This window comes from Gopherus flavomarginatus, chromosome 7, assembly GCF_025201925.1.
Source record: "Gopherus flavomarginatus isolate rGopFla2 chromosome 7, rGopFla2.mat.asm, whole genome shotgun sequence".
NCBI classification, from domain to species: Eukaryota; Metazoa; Chordata; order Testudines; family Testudinidae; genus Gopherus; species Gopherus flavomarginatus.
Genome location: NC_066623.1, coordinates 97,791,903 through 97,808,728, shown reverse-complemented (window position 1 = coordinate 97,808,728; position 16,826 = coordinate 97,791,903). Strand labels below are relative to the sequence as shown.

General features: G+C 40.8%; 1 protein-coding gene across 4 annotated transcripts in view; it reads left to right on the top strand.

Moving 5' to 3' along the window:
• LEPR (leptin receptor) overlaps positions 1 to 16,579 on the top strand; it is a 60,732-nt gene extending 44,153 nt beyond the window's left edge. For 3 of the 4 annotated variants that reach the window (XM_050960914.1, XM_050960913.1, XM_050960915.1), the window contains exons 11-19: positions 862 to 1,010; positions 1,295 to 1,454; positions 1,542 to 1,624; positions 3,881 to 4,097; positions 5,673 to 5,855; positions 6,808 to 6,903; positions 7,627 to 7,729; positions 9,279 to 9,354; positions 14,975 to 16,579. In XM_050960914.1, the coding sequence (XP_050816871.1) occupies positions 862 to 1,010; positions 1,295 to 1,454; positions 1,542 to 1,624; positions 3,881 to 4,097; positions 5,673 to 5,855; positions 6,808 to 6,903; positions 7,627 to 7,729; positions 9,279 to 9,354; positions 14,975 to 15,796 (1,889 nt within the window). In that variant the 3' untranslated portion in view covers positions 15,797 to 16,579. Of the gene's footprint in view, positions 1 to 861; positions 1,011 to 1,294; positions 1,455 to 1,541; positions 1,625 to 3,880; positions 4,098 to 5,672; positions 5,856 to 6,807; positions 6,904 to 7,626; positions 7,730 to 9,278; positions 9,355 to 10,338; positions 14,259 to 14,974 lie in introns of those variants that run through there. The other variant, XM_050960916.1, reaches the window with a different exon arrangement.
• The last annotated feature ends 247 nt before the right edge of the window (positions 16,580 to 16,826 follow it).

Here is a 16,826-nt window from a genome sequence, read left to right as displayed (position 1 = left end):
TGGAAATTTTCCATAGGAAAAGAGCAATTTTGGCAGAGGTTTCCATTTGGAAAATCAAAACATGGAATTTCAGGTTGACTTCATATTAGTTTTCTGCTTCTGCCTGAGCTACTGCAGTGCATCATGGGAGTTGTAATTCTGGGTTACTCATGCCCCCATTTTCCCCTTTGGCCCCCCGGTCCGTAGCACTACTTCATCTTCCATGATGTCCCATTGCAAGCTTCATAGAATCATAGAATATCAGGGTTGGAAGGGACCTCAGGAGGTCATCTAGTCCAACCCCCTGCTCAAAGCAGGACCAAATTCCCACCTAAATCATCCCAGCCAGGGCTTTGTCAAATCTGACCTTAAAAACCTCTAAGGAAGGAGATTCCACCACCTCCCTGTAGTAGAGTCTCCAGGAGGTAGCATGGCACCTGAAATGAATGCAGACGCCAATGCTGACTTGTCCCCACATGAAATAACGATAAACCAAAATGAAATGTTTTGACATTTCTGAATTGAAATTTTTCTGAATTTTTCATTCTGTGAAAAGTTTTGATATTTCAACTTTTTGTCCTGTTTTGGAGCAATATCGCAGGAACAGAAATTCAATTTGTCAATTACAATTTGGTTACATCCATAGTGAATGAGTAAGCAAACGTGTATGGTCTGCTAGACGTTGAACTGAGAAGATTTTGATTTGATAAACCAGAGAAAATCTGGAATAACCTCTGATATTAGAGAAGAATTTGCAGTGCTGTAGCTAAGATCACAATGCGATCCAATGTAGAGGGGAAAAATAGAATAAGTAGTACCATTAGCTTCAATTAAAAATTTCAGAGTCTACATTTCAGTGGCTTTTTCTCTTCAATTTTCTAGTGAAGCCGTTTCCTCCCTCTAACGTTAAGGCAGAAATCACCAAGAATATTGGGCTGCTGAATGTGAGCTGGACAAACCCAGCATTTCCGAACAGCGATCTTAAGTTTCAGATTCGGTACTCTGTGAACAGGGAAGAAATATTATGGGAGGTACTATTATACTTAATACAGCATAATGTTTTCATCCCTGCAGTGTTTGTGCATGCAAAGTCCATATCAATCAACCAGTGTATGTTTAATTCATTCTATATGATAAAGTATTTTAGTTTGCATTAGAATTTATTTTCTGTGGCAAAATTATGTTAGTGAGCTATCTCTCATTGGACTCAGTGGCAGGAGGTCTGAATTTGCCAGTTTGAGAAGTTAAGATCTCAGTCAGATGCCTAGAAAACTGTGTGGTGTTCCGATTCTAAGTATTTTTAATTCTTTTGCAGATATTTGAGGTTTCAAATGCACCAACAAGATCAGTCATGATAAAGGTACTGGACCTTTGTGTTGTATATATAGTTCAGGTGCGCTGCAGTGGACTAGATGGATTAGGTTACTGGAGTGATTGGAGTAAACCAGCGTATACCATTGTACAGGATATCCAAGGTGCGTGTAGTTTATAAATACACTCTGAAGATTATAGTTTTATGCATGTGTGACATTGTTTTTCTTAAAATGGATGTAATTTTGCAGCTCCCCTGAGAGGTCCTGAATTTTGGAGAGTTATTAATGAAGATCCCATAAGGAAGCAGAAAAATGTTACTTTAGTTTGGAAGGTATGAAGAATTGTATTTCAGCTTCTGTCTCTGTTTTTCACTCATGATACGGATGACATCACAATTTGATAGCTTTGTGGGATGCATGATTCAAAAGTGTTGGTGAAATTACTGGAGCTGGGCATCGAGCAAGCACGTGTAGTCCTGAATGACAGACTGAAAGATTCATTATTCATGGTCCTTTTTTAGGCAGAATAGTTAGGACACGGCTTCATTCATTTTACCACCTCTCACTCAGCATTGCTGTCAGGTAGTAGGGGTTCCTAAAAAAGATTGGTGGCCGTAATGCAATATAATCAGAATACAGTTCTTATCTCTTTTCCTCCCATATCTTCTCTCTTCGCCTTACTTCTCTCTGAATTTCTCTCTCCCTTTTTCCTTCTACACTGAAATCTTTTCTACTACAAGCTGGCAGAGCTGTTTTTCTTCCCTACTCACCAACAAGACATAGTATTCTATTAACAGGACAGAATCCTTCCCTCTGCTGTGTGGTTGCTCTGGATGGTTATGAGGTCACAGTGACTCTCCATTCATTCAGTCAGTCAGCAGCCATTTTCATTCAGCAGCAGGGCAGGATCCCAGATTTACAGTTCAACAGAACACTTGCCCGTGTCCCAGCTAACTGCCCTGGTTGTCACACCAGAGGCCCATCTTGGGTGAATAGGATCTGACCCTACCCTAAGCGCAGTTACATGGGGCAATCAGTAGCACAGGCTAGATGCGGTGTATGCTACTCATATTTGTTCATCACCCAAACAGCACATATGCACATAATCCCCACCTCTCAAAGCAAACAAGTCCTTTTGCTCTGCTAAAGAATCACTGCATGGCCAGCTCCTCTTCCCAGCCTCTCAGCATCCAGGATAGGAAGGACAGTATTTTATCCAGAGTGTAAAGCACTCACCCTCCTTCCTGTTGGGACAAATCTTGCCACCTGGGCTGCACTGATTCGCAGCAGTTTGGAGGAATAGAAGCTCCAATATCATATGTATAAATCAAATCATGATGGCTTAAGACTTGACCAGGCAATACACTATAAAATATAATTGCAAAGATGTACCGTTCATTTATTTTAAAAAGTTGTGGGGTTTTTTGTAAATATTTGCACTTGAGTCTGATGCTTGGCTACATGTGCCAAAAAAACAAAGGCTGCAGGGGTCAGGAAAGAATCTCCCAAATCCCTTCACCCCCCACCCCCACCCCACATGTATTCTGGTGTGATGTTTTTTGTCTCCTTCCTCTGAAGCATCTAGATGGCCACAGTTGGAGATGGGACCGTGGACAGGGTAGGCCAGCGCTCTGAGGTGACACTGAGAATTCTCTCTTTCAAAAGCTTGGTTGGCTAGTTCTTGGTCATATGCTCAGAGTCTAACTGATCACCATGTGTGGCATCAGGAAGGAATTTCCCCCAGGTCAGATTGGCAGTGACTGTGGGGATTTTCACCTTCCTCTGCAGCATGTGGTTCGCTTTCCAGGATTATCTGAGTATACCTCACTTACTCATTTCCCTGCCATTGCAGGACACTTGGGCATTGTTGCACCTCAGTCCCTCTTATTCTCTGCCTGTGGCACAGAATCTAGTCTCCTTTGGGCTTATTTTGGTTGTGAGGCCCTTCTGGCCTTAAACTCTGACTCGGAGTCTTTAAAAACAATGAATGCAAGTTATATTGAAAGGTGTTAGTCTCCATTTGCCAGATTCTCAGAAAAGGAGGCCCAAGGTTTGTGTGTAGAATTATTCTAACACCTGTAAACCATCCCCCGTACAATTGCTATGAATCTACATGCAAACTGTGTAATTGCACATGCAAATGATCAGTTAGGTGATTGACTGACTACCCTTATTTGCACATGTAGTCATGGTAACTGTGCCTGCAGCCTCACATGCATTATTGCATCTGGTCCTGAGCCTCCTTTACAGAAAATACGTCCCCAATTTAGGATCATGGCAATTCCTTCTGGCTCTGCATCCTTTAAAAATAATAAGATAAAACAATGAGTTACCAGAGCAAATTAAAGGTTTGCATTTCCTCGATCACACTTGTCTTAGGAGCTGTGGTAAGTAGAGATGTCAGGCGTTAGTGATTATGGAAAAAATATAGCCTGTTTAAATGGACGGCAATATTGTAGGTATAAGGAAAGTAGTCTCACTGATAGGTATCATTTAGGGTCCTGCTCTCTCAGAACTAGAAGGCTGTTCTCTACTGCCCAGTGAAAATCAAACCCCAGCCAGCTAAAATATACTGACGTTTTCTGCAGCCACTGATGAAGAATTACTCATTATGCAGTGTGTGCGGATATATTGTAAAACAGCACACTTCAGAAAACATCACTTGGACTGAATACGTCAGCAGTGGCACTACCTATACATATCCATGGATGGAGGATGCACACACCATTACAATTCTAGCTGTTAACTCAGTTGGAGCTTCCTCAATGAATTTTAATTTAACTCTGTCACAGCAAATGAGCACAGGTAAGAATAACAGGTTAGTAATAACACTAATGCATTCAGAAGATGTTTAACATTGAGAATGCCTACTGTGCCTTTTGGCAGTTTTCTTTTAACAAAGAAATCGTTATTAACAAGGAAAAAGTACATCTTATGATGACTTTCTCTGCTATTACAGGAATGAAAAGCCTGAAACTCCACATTTTTAACAGAACTGAAATTCCCCAATATTTTGTTTCGGCAACACCAAAACGTTCCCACTACGGGAACTTTTTGGTGGTTCTGAAATGAAATATGCACCCCAGGACTCCTGGCTGTTCACCTGGGGGACTGCTTGGCTCCGTTGGCTGCCAACTGCCTAGCCAGCTGGGGATCTGGGCAGCCCTGGCAGCCTGCTGTGTGAGCGTGGGGGACCCAAAGAATTGAATAGCCTGGCAGCCTACCCTGGAGATCCCAGGAAATTGAGCAGCTTGACGTGCCCCAGCTTTCCGAGACCCCACTGCAGATGAACAGTGGGAGAACTTGGGAGCTAGCTGGGCGGGCAGAAAACCAGGCAGGCAGGCTCGCTGGCCGGCCTGCTGCTTCTTTCAAGACTTTTGATGAAATCAACGCATTCCTGTGGAACATCTTGATTTCCATTAACTCAGCATTTTTTGACAGCTCACTTACTCATTATTGACTTTACACTTCATAGGAGCACCCTCTTTGTTGATTCACCCAGACTCTGCCTTGTTAGGCGAAAGTCTGTATTTTAAATGTTGAGGGAAGCATTACTGCAACCTATAGGCAGCGCTGAAATTTTGTAAAATAGTCATTAAAAGCATGTGCTTTTTATGGGTCAAAGTCTGGTTGGTGGTGTGCATGAACATACCCCAGAAAGGCTGCAGCTAGCAGCAGGAGTGCAAGATGGAAATTGGCCACGTAGGTTCTTATTCCTGTTCCATAGAAGAGTGTACCAGTGCTTGAGTTATAGATTTGTGCTCTGTTTTGCTAGCTACATTTTGATGGTTTTTAGCTATTACAATATGTCTCAACTAAGGGGTGAAGGTTTGAAAGATCGAGATAAGAACCAGGAATATTGCTCAAAACAGGAATATTGCTTAGAAGAGAACTCTATGCGAAATGTGGAGGGAACACAGCCCACAGATTTGATCCATTTAACCCCTGGAGCCAGATACTTGGGGCTTGTCTACATGGTGGGCTAATGTGCTCTGCAGGGGTGTGATCTCTCAAGTGCACTAATGATTTTCACATTAATCAGTCCATGTAGATGCTGCTGGTGTGCTTTAATCTAGTGCTGTTTCAAACAGAACTACATTAAAACACACTGGGGTACCTTCAGTGTGCACTAGCAGAATCTGAATGGACCAATTAATGTGCAACATGTTGGTGTGCTTAAGAAATCACACCTCTGTAGAGTGCATTACCCCACCATGAAGACAAGTCCTGTGCTGGTGTAAAACAATGTCACTTCATAAACAATAAAGAACCTAAACCATTATAGTCTTTTTCATGGGATCTGAGACGCAGCATGTGTAACCCAACTCTGATTTGGTATAGCTGATCTCATTTTAATCATGCTTTTTTCTGTTTTATTAGTGAATATCGTGCAGTCACTCAGTGCTTATCCAGTAAACAGCAGTTGTGTAATTCTGACCTGGACACTTTCACCTCAAATGTATGTGATAACATCTTTTGTTATTGAATGGAAAAACCTTAATGAGGAAGAACAAATGAAATGGATACGAGTTGCTCCAAATATTAGCAAATACTATATTTATGGTGAGTTTGTACCTGAAAATAAGCACACATGGTATTTTTTACCTGTGTTACAGTGTGGTGAAAGGTTGCACTTTCTGGGTACATGAATCCTGCCTCTTTGCTTTATCCTTCTCTTTTTTTAATGAAAGAATAGTTTGAGTGTTAAAGATTGCTCTTGGCTGTACTGGATCCTACTTGTCAGTCGAGGGTCAACTATAGAGCTAATGAGCAGGGCTGATACAGAATTTCTGACTGGTACTTATTGCTGTTAAAAACCCAGGCCCTGGTCCTGCATCACCTTGTGTCACATGGGCATTGGTCTGCAAGGCCATGCGCACCTTAGTCGCTGCACACAAAGGCACTACAGACTAGTCGGTTCAGATCTGCGCAAATCTCCATATAGTATACTCACTCTGGGCCTGACCCTCCTTTCATTTGCACCAGCTTTATGCTGATATAACTGCCTTGATTTGAATGGAGTTGCTCCTGATTTACATCCATTTAAGGAGCATCATTACCATAGTGAACTTGGGAAAAAGTATGCTTCATCTTTGTTACGTCCTGTGCATGTGTGGGTTTGTATTTGGTTAGTGAGGAAGTGATAAAGAGGAAAGCTCAGTTATATAAGTTATCCTAACACCAATATATGCTGAATGTATGTTAAATATAAATATTACATATATCTACTATTTATCCAGATTTTACTATATGTGCTTTTTGGCTTTAATATTTATAATCTTTTCATCAAAAGCTAATAATTCCATAAGAAGAAATTGCTAATATATCCAAAATAGATTGCTGGGTCTACATTTGAATCCAAAATTAAAAGGTTTAAACTAGAGAAAATAATTATTTTTTCCTGTGGGCTTGCCTTGAGCCTCAGTTGCATGAGATCAAAGTCTCTCTAGAGGCTAGTATTTTATAGTCTTACTAAACTGGAATTTAAATCAAAAGCCTGATTTCTTCCTTCCAGATCATTTTATTCTTATTGAGAAGTACCAGTTTAGCCTGTACCCAATATTCCCTGAAGGAGTAGGCAACCCCAAAACGACTGATGAATTCATCAAAGGTGACCAATATGATCTTAATGATTTTGTATTAAGCAGCAGCTGGTTAGTAAAAGTTCCATTTGGATATGATATGGACTCTTGCTCGTGTTTTTATGAGAAACATCAAGAAAACAGTGGTGAAAACACAGTGCTTGAAGTATAACTGACCCTAGTCAAGTTGGTATAAATTTGCATAGAATCACTTAGTTGAAGTCAGTGGAGTATCTCCACAGACTTCTCCTGGCACTGTCTTTACATTTAATTTAATAACATAATGCATTTCAAGATTTGACCCACGTTTTCAAAAGGGCCAGTGTTCTGCAGGGAAAGGGCATATGTTGGGACAGTCCCAAGGGGTTTCTGATGTCCTGTATTCCCATGGTTCTTCTGTGTATGGGCTACTCCCTTTGCTTTGTTTGCCTTGGTGGTGATTCTGAGTAACGGGAACAATGGACAATCCCACAGAGACGTGGGGGCCTCTGAGTTTTTAGAGTAATTTCACCTCCTGTGTATTTGTCCACACGTCAGGAGTCCTTGGTGTGACACAGTACAATTTACTTAAGGATGATACAATAGGCATGTATAACCTACTAATGTGCAGTTGAGTAATTTGTTTCCGATTTGTATGCATACTGATCATTATCTAAAAGGTTCTGTTTAGCTGTTTTTAATTGCAATAAAATTAGGACTGATGACTGGAAAAATATTGCCAATAATTTGAAACAGATTCCTTTTGTTTTCAGATAGGAGTGAAAAACAGAATGATGCAGGCCTCTATGTGTTTCTTCCAATAGTTATTTCATCCTTTGTTTTGTTGCTTGGAACTTTGCTGATCTCGCAACAAAGGCATGTTGTTTATTTTCACATATGATTCCCTAAATGTGCTTATAAGAAGATACTGCAGTTTAAAAAATGTGCGCCTATAGAAACATTCATACCTAGTTAGCTTTTGGCACCATTTGTGTATTTGAGATGTACATTATCTGAATGGCAGCTGTGACAAAGTTCCTCCTCTACCTTGGTGGGTCCTGCGCTTATTGACGGATTTGCTCACCTCAGTGATCTTCCCCTCTTGTGGAACCCACAGTCTGCATCAGCTCCTCCTGTGTCTGATCAGGAGTTGGGAGGTTTTGGGGGGAACCCCGGGCCCACCCTCTACTCCGGGTTCCAGCCCAGGGCCCTGTGGATCGCAGCTGTCTATAGTGCCTCCTCTAACAGCTGCATGACAGCTACAACTACCTGGGCTACTTCCCCATGGCCTCCTCCAAACACCTTCTTTATCCTCACCACAGGACCTTCCTCCTAGTGTCTGATAATGCTTGTCCTCCTCAGTCCTCCAGCAGTACACTCTCTCACTCTCAGCTCCTTGCCCTCTTGCTCCCAGCTCTTCACACATGCTCCTTCTCCTCTGGTTCCTCCCTGCCTGACTGGAGTGAGCTCCTTTTTAAACCCAGGTGCCCTGATTAGCCTGCCTTGATTGGCTGCAGGTGTTATAATTAAAGTAGCTAGCTCCACTGCCTTCTAGAAAGATCTTAATTGGCCCCAGGTGCCTTGATTAACCTGGAGCAACTGCCATTTGGTTACTAGGGTCCTAGGGATTTGTTTAGCCTGGGGCTAACATACCTGTTTCTCACTACTTTACTGTAGCCATCTGGCCTTGCCCCATCACACAGCATAGTCTAGTGCAATAGTTCTCAAACATATTTGATTGCGCCCCCCTTCTTTGTTTCTGCAGTAGTTTATCCACCCCCGCACTAGACAAGTAGATATACCGGTTTAAAAATAATCAACATGCAACTCTCACTACATATTAAAAAGTGTAAGGCACTGATTCAAACAGAGCCATTTAAGTATAGAGTAATGTCAACTTTAAGTGAGATCCTGCTTACTGGCATCACACCATTGTTACTAGTGTGATGGGGGTGCCTGTTTTTTGAAGCAGAGCAGAGTTAATGCAAACTGATTAACGTACAGATGGCAGCAACTTTGTATACATTTGGTAGGCAAGCGAAATAGAAATCCGTCACAATGCACAGCGCCATCAAGAGTCAAATGCACAGCACCATCTGCGGACTGATGTGTCTGGAGGAATCAGCTTTGTTAGTTATTCATTGTTGTGGGTAAAATGAGCACAGCAAGCCCCTCTCCAAGCTTCTCATGCCTCCCTTCCCCCGAATAGAACCCCCAATTTGAAAACCTCTGGTTTAGTGGATTGAACACAGCACTGGGAATTAGAAATTTCTGAGTGCCCATGTTCAGTACCTTTGAAAATCAGGCCATTATCCTGTCTCTGCTTATGTCCTTGTGCTACTATGCCAGTAAGCAGTTTTATATTTCTGTCTTGAGCACTGTCATATACAATGTGTATATTCAGTACTTTGTCTAAACATTTCAGAATGAAGAAACTCTTCTGGGAGGATGTTCCAAACCCCAAGAACTGCTCCTGGGCACAAGGAGTTAATTTTCAAAAGGTATGGGTTTCCATAATGATACGTTTTTTAGTATGGGTTTACGTGTTTCACACTCTTACATTCAGTTTAAAATGTTAAATTGTTAAGAATTATCCAAATAATCAAACACAAGATCTTGAAGCCACTGAGAGTGGCAAAATGCAGGAGCTTTCTTCAGCTGTAGAAAGCTGACAGTTGGATGTGGGCCAGAACCTCGGATCAAGACGAGTTCTGAAATTCATGGGCCACCTTAGGGTATGTTTACACTGCATTGTAAACCTGGGTCTGTGGACCGAGTGTTTCCAAGCCTGCACTTGAGCATCCACACTGCATTGTAAACTTGGGCTTACAGTTGCTGGACCCGGGTCTCTCAGCCATGTTAATGCATTCACATTGCTTTATGCAGACCTTCTGACTCTCGTCTGCGGCATGAGCTGCATCCACACTGCAAAAAGATAGAGCTTGGACTCGAGTCAGAGCAGGACTTGGACTCTGACCAACTCCTTCAGCAGCGTGCCAGGACACAGGTCCTCTATGTTTGCTGACCTGAGTCACCCTGATTTTTGTGTGGATGGAAGTGCGGGCTAGGACTCAAAGTTGAGTCAAAGTCGAGGCTTAGCGTGAAGTAGAGCTAAATCCTGCCACCAGATGATTCTTAGCTGTATGACACCCTTTGAAGTTGGGGGGCGGGGAGGGCACATGTGCATACCCAGGGCCAAATTCTTTGCTGGTCAAACTGGCTCAGCTACAGTTGTGCTGTGCCAACTTACAGACTTAAATGGACGTGCACCAGTTCAAGCTAGCTGAGAATTTGTCCCTTAGTTCCAGAATTGGACACTTATTGTGTAATCATTGAGACAGTAACAGTAAAAATTCAGGAAATTTCAAAAGAAAATGCATCTAATGGACCCACGACTGTTTAGATTTTTTTTCAGATATTGAATTTTCATTCCCAGTGAAGTTTTCTTTTCTCATCTTTTATTTTATTTCATTTCATTTAAACAGAGAATGGACATTCTTTGAAGTCTAATCATGATCACTTCCTGCTGAACCATTGTGCCAGCTCCCAGACTTCATATACAGAATTGTTAGAAGATTTTTCTGTTTACATTCAGAAGACAGGAAACACAGATACAATACATGATGATTGATTTAAAGATAGTCCTGGAAATAGTTTTGTTCAAAACTTAAGATTCCCATGCAAAATCTGGGACAATTGCCATATTGCAGCCTAGAGCAGGGTTTGCTACACATGTAGGCAAAAATCTTGCTTTAAATCACATTTTTATCCTTTGTTTAGTAACCTGTTTATTAAGGCTCTGACTTGCAAAGAGCTGAACGCTCCTAGTTTCAATAAGAGTTGAGAATGCCCAGCACCTTTGAGGATGGAGCCATAGAAGCAGAAATATCAGAATGGTCTGAGATTCAGCTAGTTAAGTGCAAGACTTGCCCAGTTATCAACTTAAAATCATTTTTTACCAGAGTTATTGGTTGTTTACCCAAGAACTAGTCTGATTCTGATGCTGAACAGCTTTGGGAATTTCTGCTGACTTCAGGCATGTTGAGGCGGCCAAACCCAGCCACTGGATGTGCACAGCACTTCCATTAAGGTCAATGGGAGCTGATCACATGCATCTGAGTGCAGAATTTAGTCCAAAGAATTTGGAGAAATAATTTAGAGTGTTGTTCATTGTGTCTTAGTTTTCTCTGACAAGGACCATTGTCCATGTTATGTTGTGTAGACAGGTACGTCACTCACTGTCATTTAAACACATAGCTATTCCCACAGCCACTTTAATAATAGTGTCTGACTGGGGGTGTGTGTGTGTGTGTGTGTGCGCCTGCGTGTGTGTGTACAAATCTGTTGTTACCCTTAGTATGGCAACTTCTGCTTCGTGTAATCTCCATTTAGTATCATTTCATGTTTGTAGCTAACCTATTACTTATTATATTAAAGTCTTTTTTCTTTTTTGTTTAAAGTGTTGCTGTATTGTTAGAATGCAAAGAATATAATTTAATATTAAACAAAGTTCATTAACATATATAATGTAGGGCCTGGTCCAAAGCTCCCTGAAGTCAGTAATACTCTTTCCATTCGATCCATGGAGCGGTGGACCAGGACCACAATGCTGCTATACTGACAGCAATGGAGAAAATGCTTTACAATTTTGTAAAATATCAAATATGGCTGTGGGGCTTTGAACAAAGATTTGTGTATTGCTGGAGGAAGTGTGTGAGTTGCACAGAGACCTTTTTATTTACTTAATTAACTTAGCTATATATAGAAAGGGAAACTTGTCACCGCCAGTCCAGTAACTCACATGTTGGATCTGGGACTGTGGGCCTGATTCTCCTTTCACTTTGGTGTAAATCAGGAGTAAGTCCATTAAAATCAGTGAAGTTAGACTAATTTACGAACAGCCAAAGGAGGGTAAAGGATTTATATTCCCATGACGTTATTCCATGTTCTTATGTCCTGTTGGGTTCCTAGCTAAGGAGAAAGAAGTTATGCATGTGAATATAAAGTGTACTGTGCTGAATGGGAATTGAAGGGTCATGTGACCTTTGACAGCTAGTACTGCGATACAGTCTCCGTATTTAATGCATGCTTCTTTTGTACACTTTATTAATCTTAGTGAAAAATGGGCCACTTGGGTATGTCTATAATGCAATAAAAGACTCATGGCATGACTGCAGCTAGCCCGGGTCAGCTCACTTGGGCTTGCAGGACTGGGGCTGTGGGGCTAAAAATTGCAGTTTAGGCATTTGGGCAAAGGCTGGGGCCCAGGCTCTGAAATCTTGCAATGCAGGGGCATTTCAGAGTCCAGGATCCAGCCTCAGCCTGACTGTCTACACTGCAACTTTTAGCCCTGCAGACCACGCCCTGTGAACCAGTCAATTCATCAGACCCTGAGACTCATTATTTTTATTGCAGTGTAGACGTATCCGTACGGTCCTCAGATGAGCACCGTTGTGCGTCTCTGATTCCATGTGCATCCAAGGCCAGGGTCTATACTCCTTTGAAAATAGAAAGAATGTATGCAGCTGGGGCTAGATTCTTCCCTCATTTATGTGAATGCAATTTTCAGTGGGAAAAACGAAGTGCAGGACTTTTACTGTAACTCTCATTAGCTTTGATACCCATTGCCTGGATAAAACTTCCGCATATCAGTACTAGAAACTTCTAACATCCTTATGTCTGAAGCCATATGTAACTCCTTATTTTCTTTTGGTACGTCTGTCAGAATACAAGATTAACTGGATTCAGTAATTGGTTACTAATGTGTGTATTTAATATAGACTGTTCTGTGATTGATACTGCAAGGCTGTATTTATGGAGTATTAGTTTAACGAAATATTATCATTTTTAACCATTAATGCAGTACGGATAGGATGGGTAAATCCTGCATCTGTACTGCAATCTTGCAAAAATGTACACATGTGCTTAGCGTTAAGATCCTGGGTGATCCCACTGATTTTCCAATGAAATGACTCTTGTACTTAAGGATAAGGATGTGAATAAGTGTTTGCAGGATTAGGTCATAGTCTAATCCTGCAGACCTTACTTATCTAAAGCTCCAAATGATTTCCAAGGGAGATATGGCTGAGTAATGACTATGGCACTATCCCTGAAAAGGTTTATGCACATGTTCAACTTTACATAGTGTGAGTAGTCCCATTGACCTCAGTGGGATTATTCCCAGTGAGTAAAGTTAAGCAGGAACTGAGGACTGCAGGATTGTGAGGGGAGCATATTTTGTAGTCTCCTTGTGTCTGGCAAATGAGTGTAAATTAAATTTTACTCTGTGCCACTTGAGACCATGAGTATTCCCTTTTGGTTTCGTAGAATTATGTTAACTGCTAGAAGATATTTTTGCACAAATCATATGACACACATGTTGAGAACATATTTTACAGCGATATATACACATATTACTCTGTCATTATTTACATTACATTGTGGTATTACGTCTTTCTCAGGAGATTGTATATTCATTGCATTTGTATATTCATCTAATATATTTTACTTAGTGATGTGTTTGATTCAGCAGAAAGTGACATTTTCTAATCGAAATATCTATTTTAAAAAGTGGTATTTGATCATTTAATTTTTGATATTTGATTGATAAAAAGTGATAGGCAGTATTCTTAATGTGATCCTGTAGAACTCATATCCAGAGTTATGCTCATGCTTCAGGGCCTAAGTCAACCTCTAGTTATTGGCTGTCAGTAAGAAACGTGCTTGCCGAGACGTCCATAGCTGCCTATTGTGGGGCTTCTGCTCTGAAGTATCTTATACTGGCCACTGTTGATGAGCAAATACTGGACTAGATGGACCACTGGTCTGATTCATTACAACAGTTCCTACATTCCTACTTGGATTCATAGTTGATCTGCCTTAGGGAAAGATAAATTTCAGCAAGGGACATTCAATATGAATTAAAGACATTTCTTGGTATATGCGTTGTAGCAACTGTCTGCAGCTCATTTCAGTAATCAGTTTGCTAATTTTAAATGTCATATTCACAGTACTTTTGATGTCCATGGGAGTTCTGAGCATGCAAGCAATGCAGAAGCTATCCCGAATCAGCATTTAGGCTATAATTTAGCAAGGTACCAAAGCAAGTGTTGACATTTAAATATGGGAGTAGTTTAAAAACATGCTTGAATACCTTGCTAAATCAGGGCCTTAAATGCTATGGTGATGGCTATTCTAGGTTAAACAAACACCCGCTAGCCTAAGATAGATAAAATTTTACCATATCTTCTTATAATGTACACCAGTCTAAGCATTATGAAATATTCCTCGTTACTTTGGAAGGTTTCCTGCTGTGATATAATATCTGTATGATTTATTAACATAAATACAATCTGTTGTTTTTAACTAATTGTTTTTTATTTGTCTTAATTAAACTCATCAGTGGGTATACGCTTTAAAGTGAACTTTTCTTAGTAGTAAATAGGAAAGCCAGTTTCCTGTTATCAATTTATACTGCGGTATATTTGAAATGTTTATATATATTTAACATCCTTTATAATGTAGGATAGGATGCATCCCTAAAATTATATATGTGTGTGCGTGTGTGTGTGTGTAACTTTCAAACATGCAGTCCTTACTTACAGGTGAAGATCCTAAAAAAAATATTGGATGGTAGAATATGACTCTAGATAGAATAATTGTAACAGGCAGAGTCATTTCAATTGTTTGTAAATGATTTTGATTAATTTCTAATATGCCAAATTGTTCATGCAATTGAAATAAAATGCCAAAAAATCCTGTAGCATATAAGGCTTTATCCTGCAAAGCACTAAAGTACTAGCTTAATTTTAAGGACATGAATAGTATCATTGAAATTAATGGGCTTTGCTGAATTAAGCCAGAATGCTCAGCACCTTCCAGGATCAACTCTTCGCTGCACACACAAGACACAGGCATGTGCTTGTTTTCTTTATCCCCAATTCCCCGCTTTGATACCCTGCCACATAGCAGACTTAGGTTTTGTTTGTTTTTCATCAATGTACTTTTTATGTTAAAATATACCATACTAGTTTTCATCTGTTGCTCTTCAGTACAGTAACTTCATATTGAAATAAAGTTATTAAACGATAAATGAGCATTAAAATATGTCTTTTCTTCTAGCCTGAAACTTTTGAGCATCTTTTTATCAAACATCCTGAAGCAATATCATTTGGGCCTCTTCTTCTGGAGCCAGAAATAGTTTTGGAAGACATCAGTGTTGCTAAAGCATTGAAAAGTGAAGACAAGCAAGATTTATTAGCAGTTGATTCAATGTTCACAATGATTCAAGACTCTGAGCATGACTCGGCTTGTTCTAGTAGCCATTTCAGTAACAGCCTTTCTGAGAGTTCCCATGATGACAAAGTCAGTGAAAGAACTATGAGACAGTCCAATATTAAGTACGCTACAATTATCAGTAACTGCAAATTAAGTGGGCTTTATGAAGAGCAAAAGAATCTAAGTGGTTCATTTAGTGGATGCTTCCTAGGTGAAGATTCCTTAGTTATAGATCCTTTCTCTAGATCATGGGAGGTGGGAAATCAGTCTTTTCTAATATTACCTGATCAACATCCGAGCCAAGCTAGCAAAACTATATCCCTTTCTGTTGTTTCTTCTGAGGGCTTTTCAGAACCTTCAGACCATGATGACACTTTCAGTGATGGAGACAGTCCTGAGAGGAGCCTTTATTACTTAGGGCTAACATCAACTAAAAAAAATGAAAATGATATTTTTTTAACAGAAAATTCTAGAGTGATGTGTCATCTTCACACAAATGGTTTATTCAAAGACATGGGGTTTCTTCAGGATACTTCTTCCGATTTAAATCCCTTTATCAAAAATAGCCTTAAATATGAAAACTCTGTTAAAACCTTTGTACCGTACATGCCACAATTTCAGGCAACCACCATTAAACTACAAGAGACAACAGAGACCAAAACTTAAGTCATCACAGCATAGTCCCATATTTCTACCTGATTGCTACTGTTAGTGTTTTTTTTAGAAGGGTCAATATCTTCGCCACCCACCCCACAGGAAACTCTCAAGAATAGTGACCATGTAATGCCCACATTTTGAAGTTGGATGCCTGCTCCTACATTTGACTGACATAAATCAGCACTTTGGACCCACAGAATTCCACGTATCAGCCTAATTTCAAAACCTCAGATTAGGGCTTTCAGTTCCTCATTTTGTTGTTTCAAGTATTTGGTACTTAATTAGCTATTTGTGGTGCCTACTCTGCACGTTTCTCTGACGATGTCCTGTTGCAGATACTCAAATGAGAAAATTGGTCTTGAAAGGTCTTATGACAAGGATTCCAAAGGTGGCATTTTATTTAAACTTACCTTTGTTAGGCCAGATCCTAGTCTAAGGCCTGTCTTGGGACAGGCCCTTGGCAGTTTTATAGCAGTTCTGGACCACTGGTGATTGCATCAAATATGCATGGCTGCCAAGCCCCTCCCCTTCTGGGAGAGGGGAGCCCATTGCAACTGAGGAACTGGGTGATGGCACTGAGGAGGAAGTGCCTGCCCAACACCACACACTAGCAGACAGCAACCCAAGCACACGGTGCCAAAGGACCCATTTCGCAATGGAACCACAACTCTCAGTAGAGGTAAGGATGCAGGCAGAGGCCAAACACCTCTAAAAAAGCTCTTTGTTTTCTCTTCCCCAACTTCCACCTGCTGCAGCAGTGAAGGGTTCAGGTTATTGCAGGCCTAGGGCTGGAGTAGCCCATGCTTCCCCAGCTGGAGGGGGAAGATGAAAGCAGGCTGCACATAGGGAGCATGGCCTGCCTGATCTCTCCCCCTTGCACGAGCAGCTCTGTAGTGCCTTAATGCAAAAATGGAAAAAGCCCCCTTGTGGACAGTTCTGCACAGCAATGGTCTGTCTAAAGTAGAAGCCACTTGTTCAGCTGACTGATGTGGCCAGGCTTTCATAGTGGGGAGGAGCGCACATGCGTGCACTGTAATGG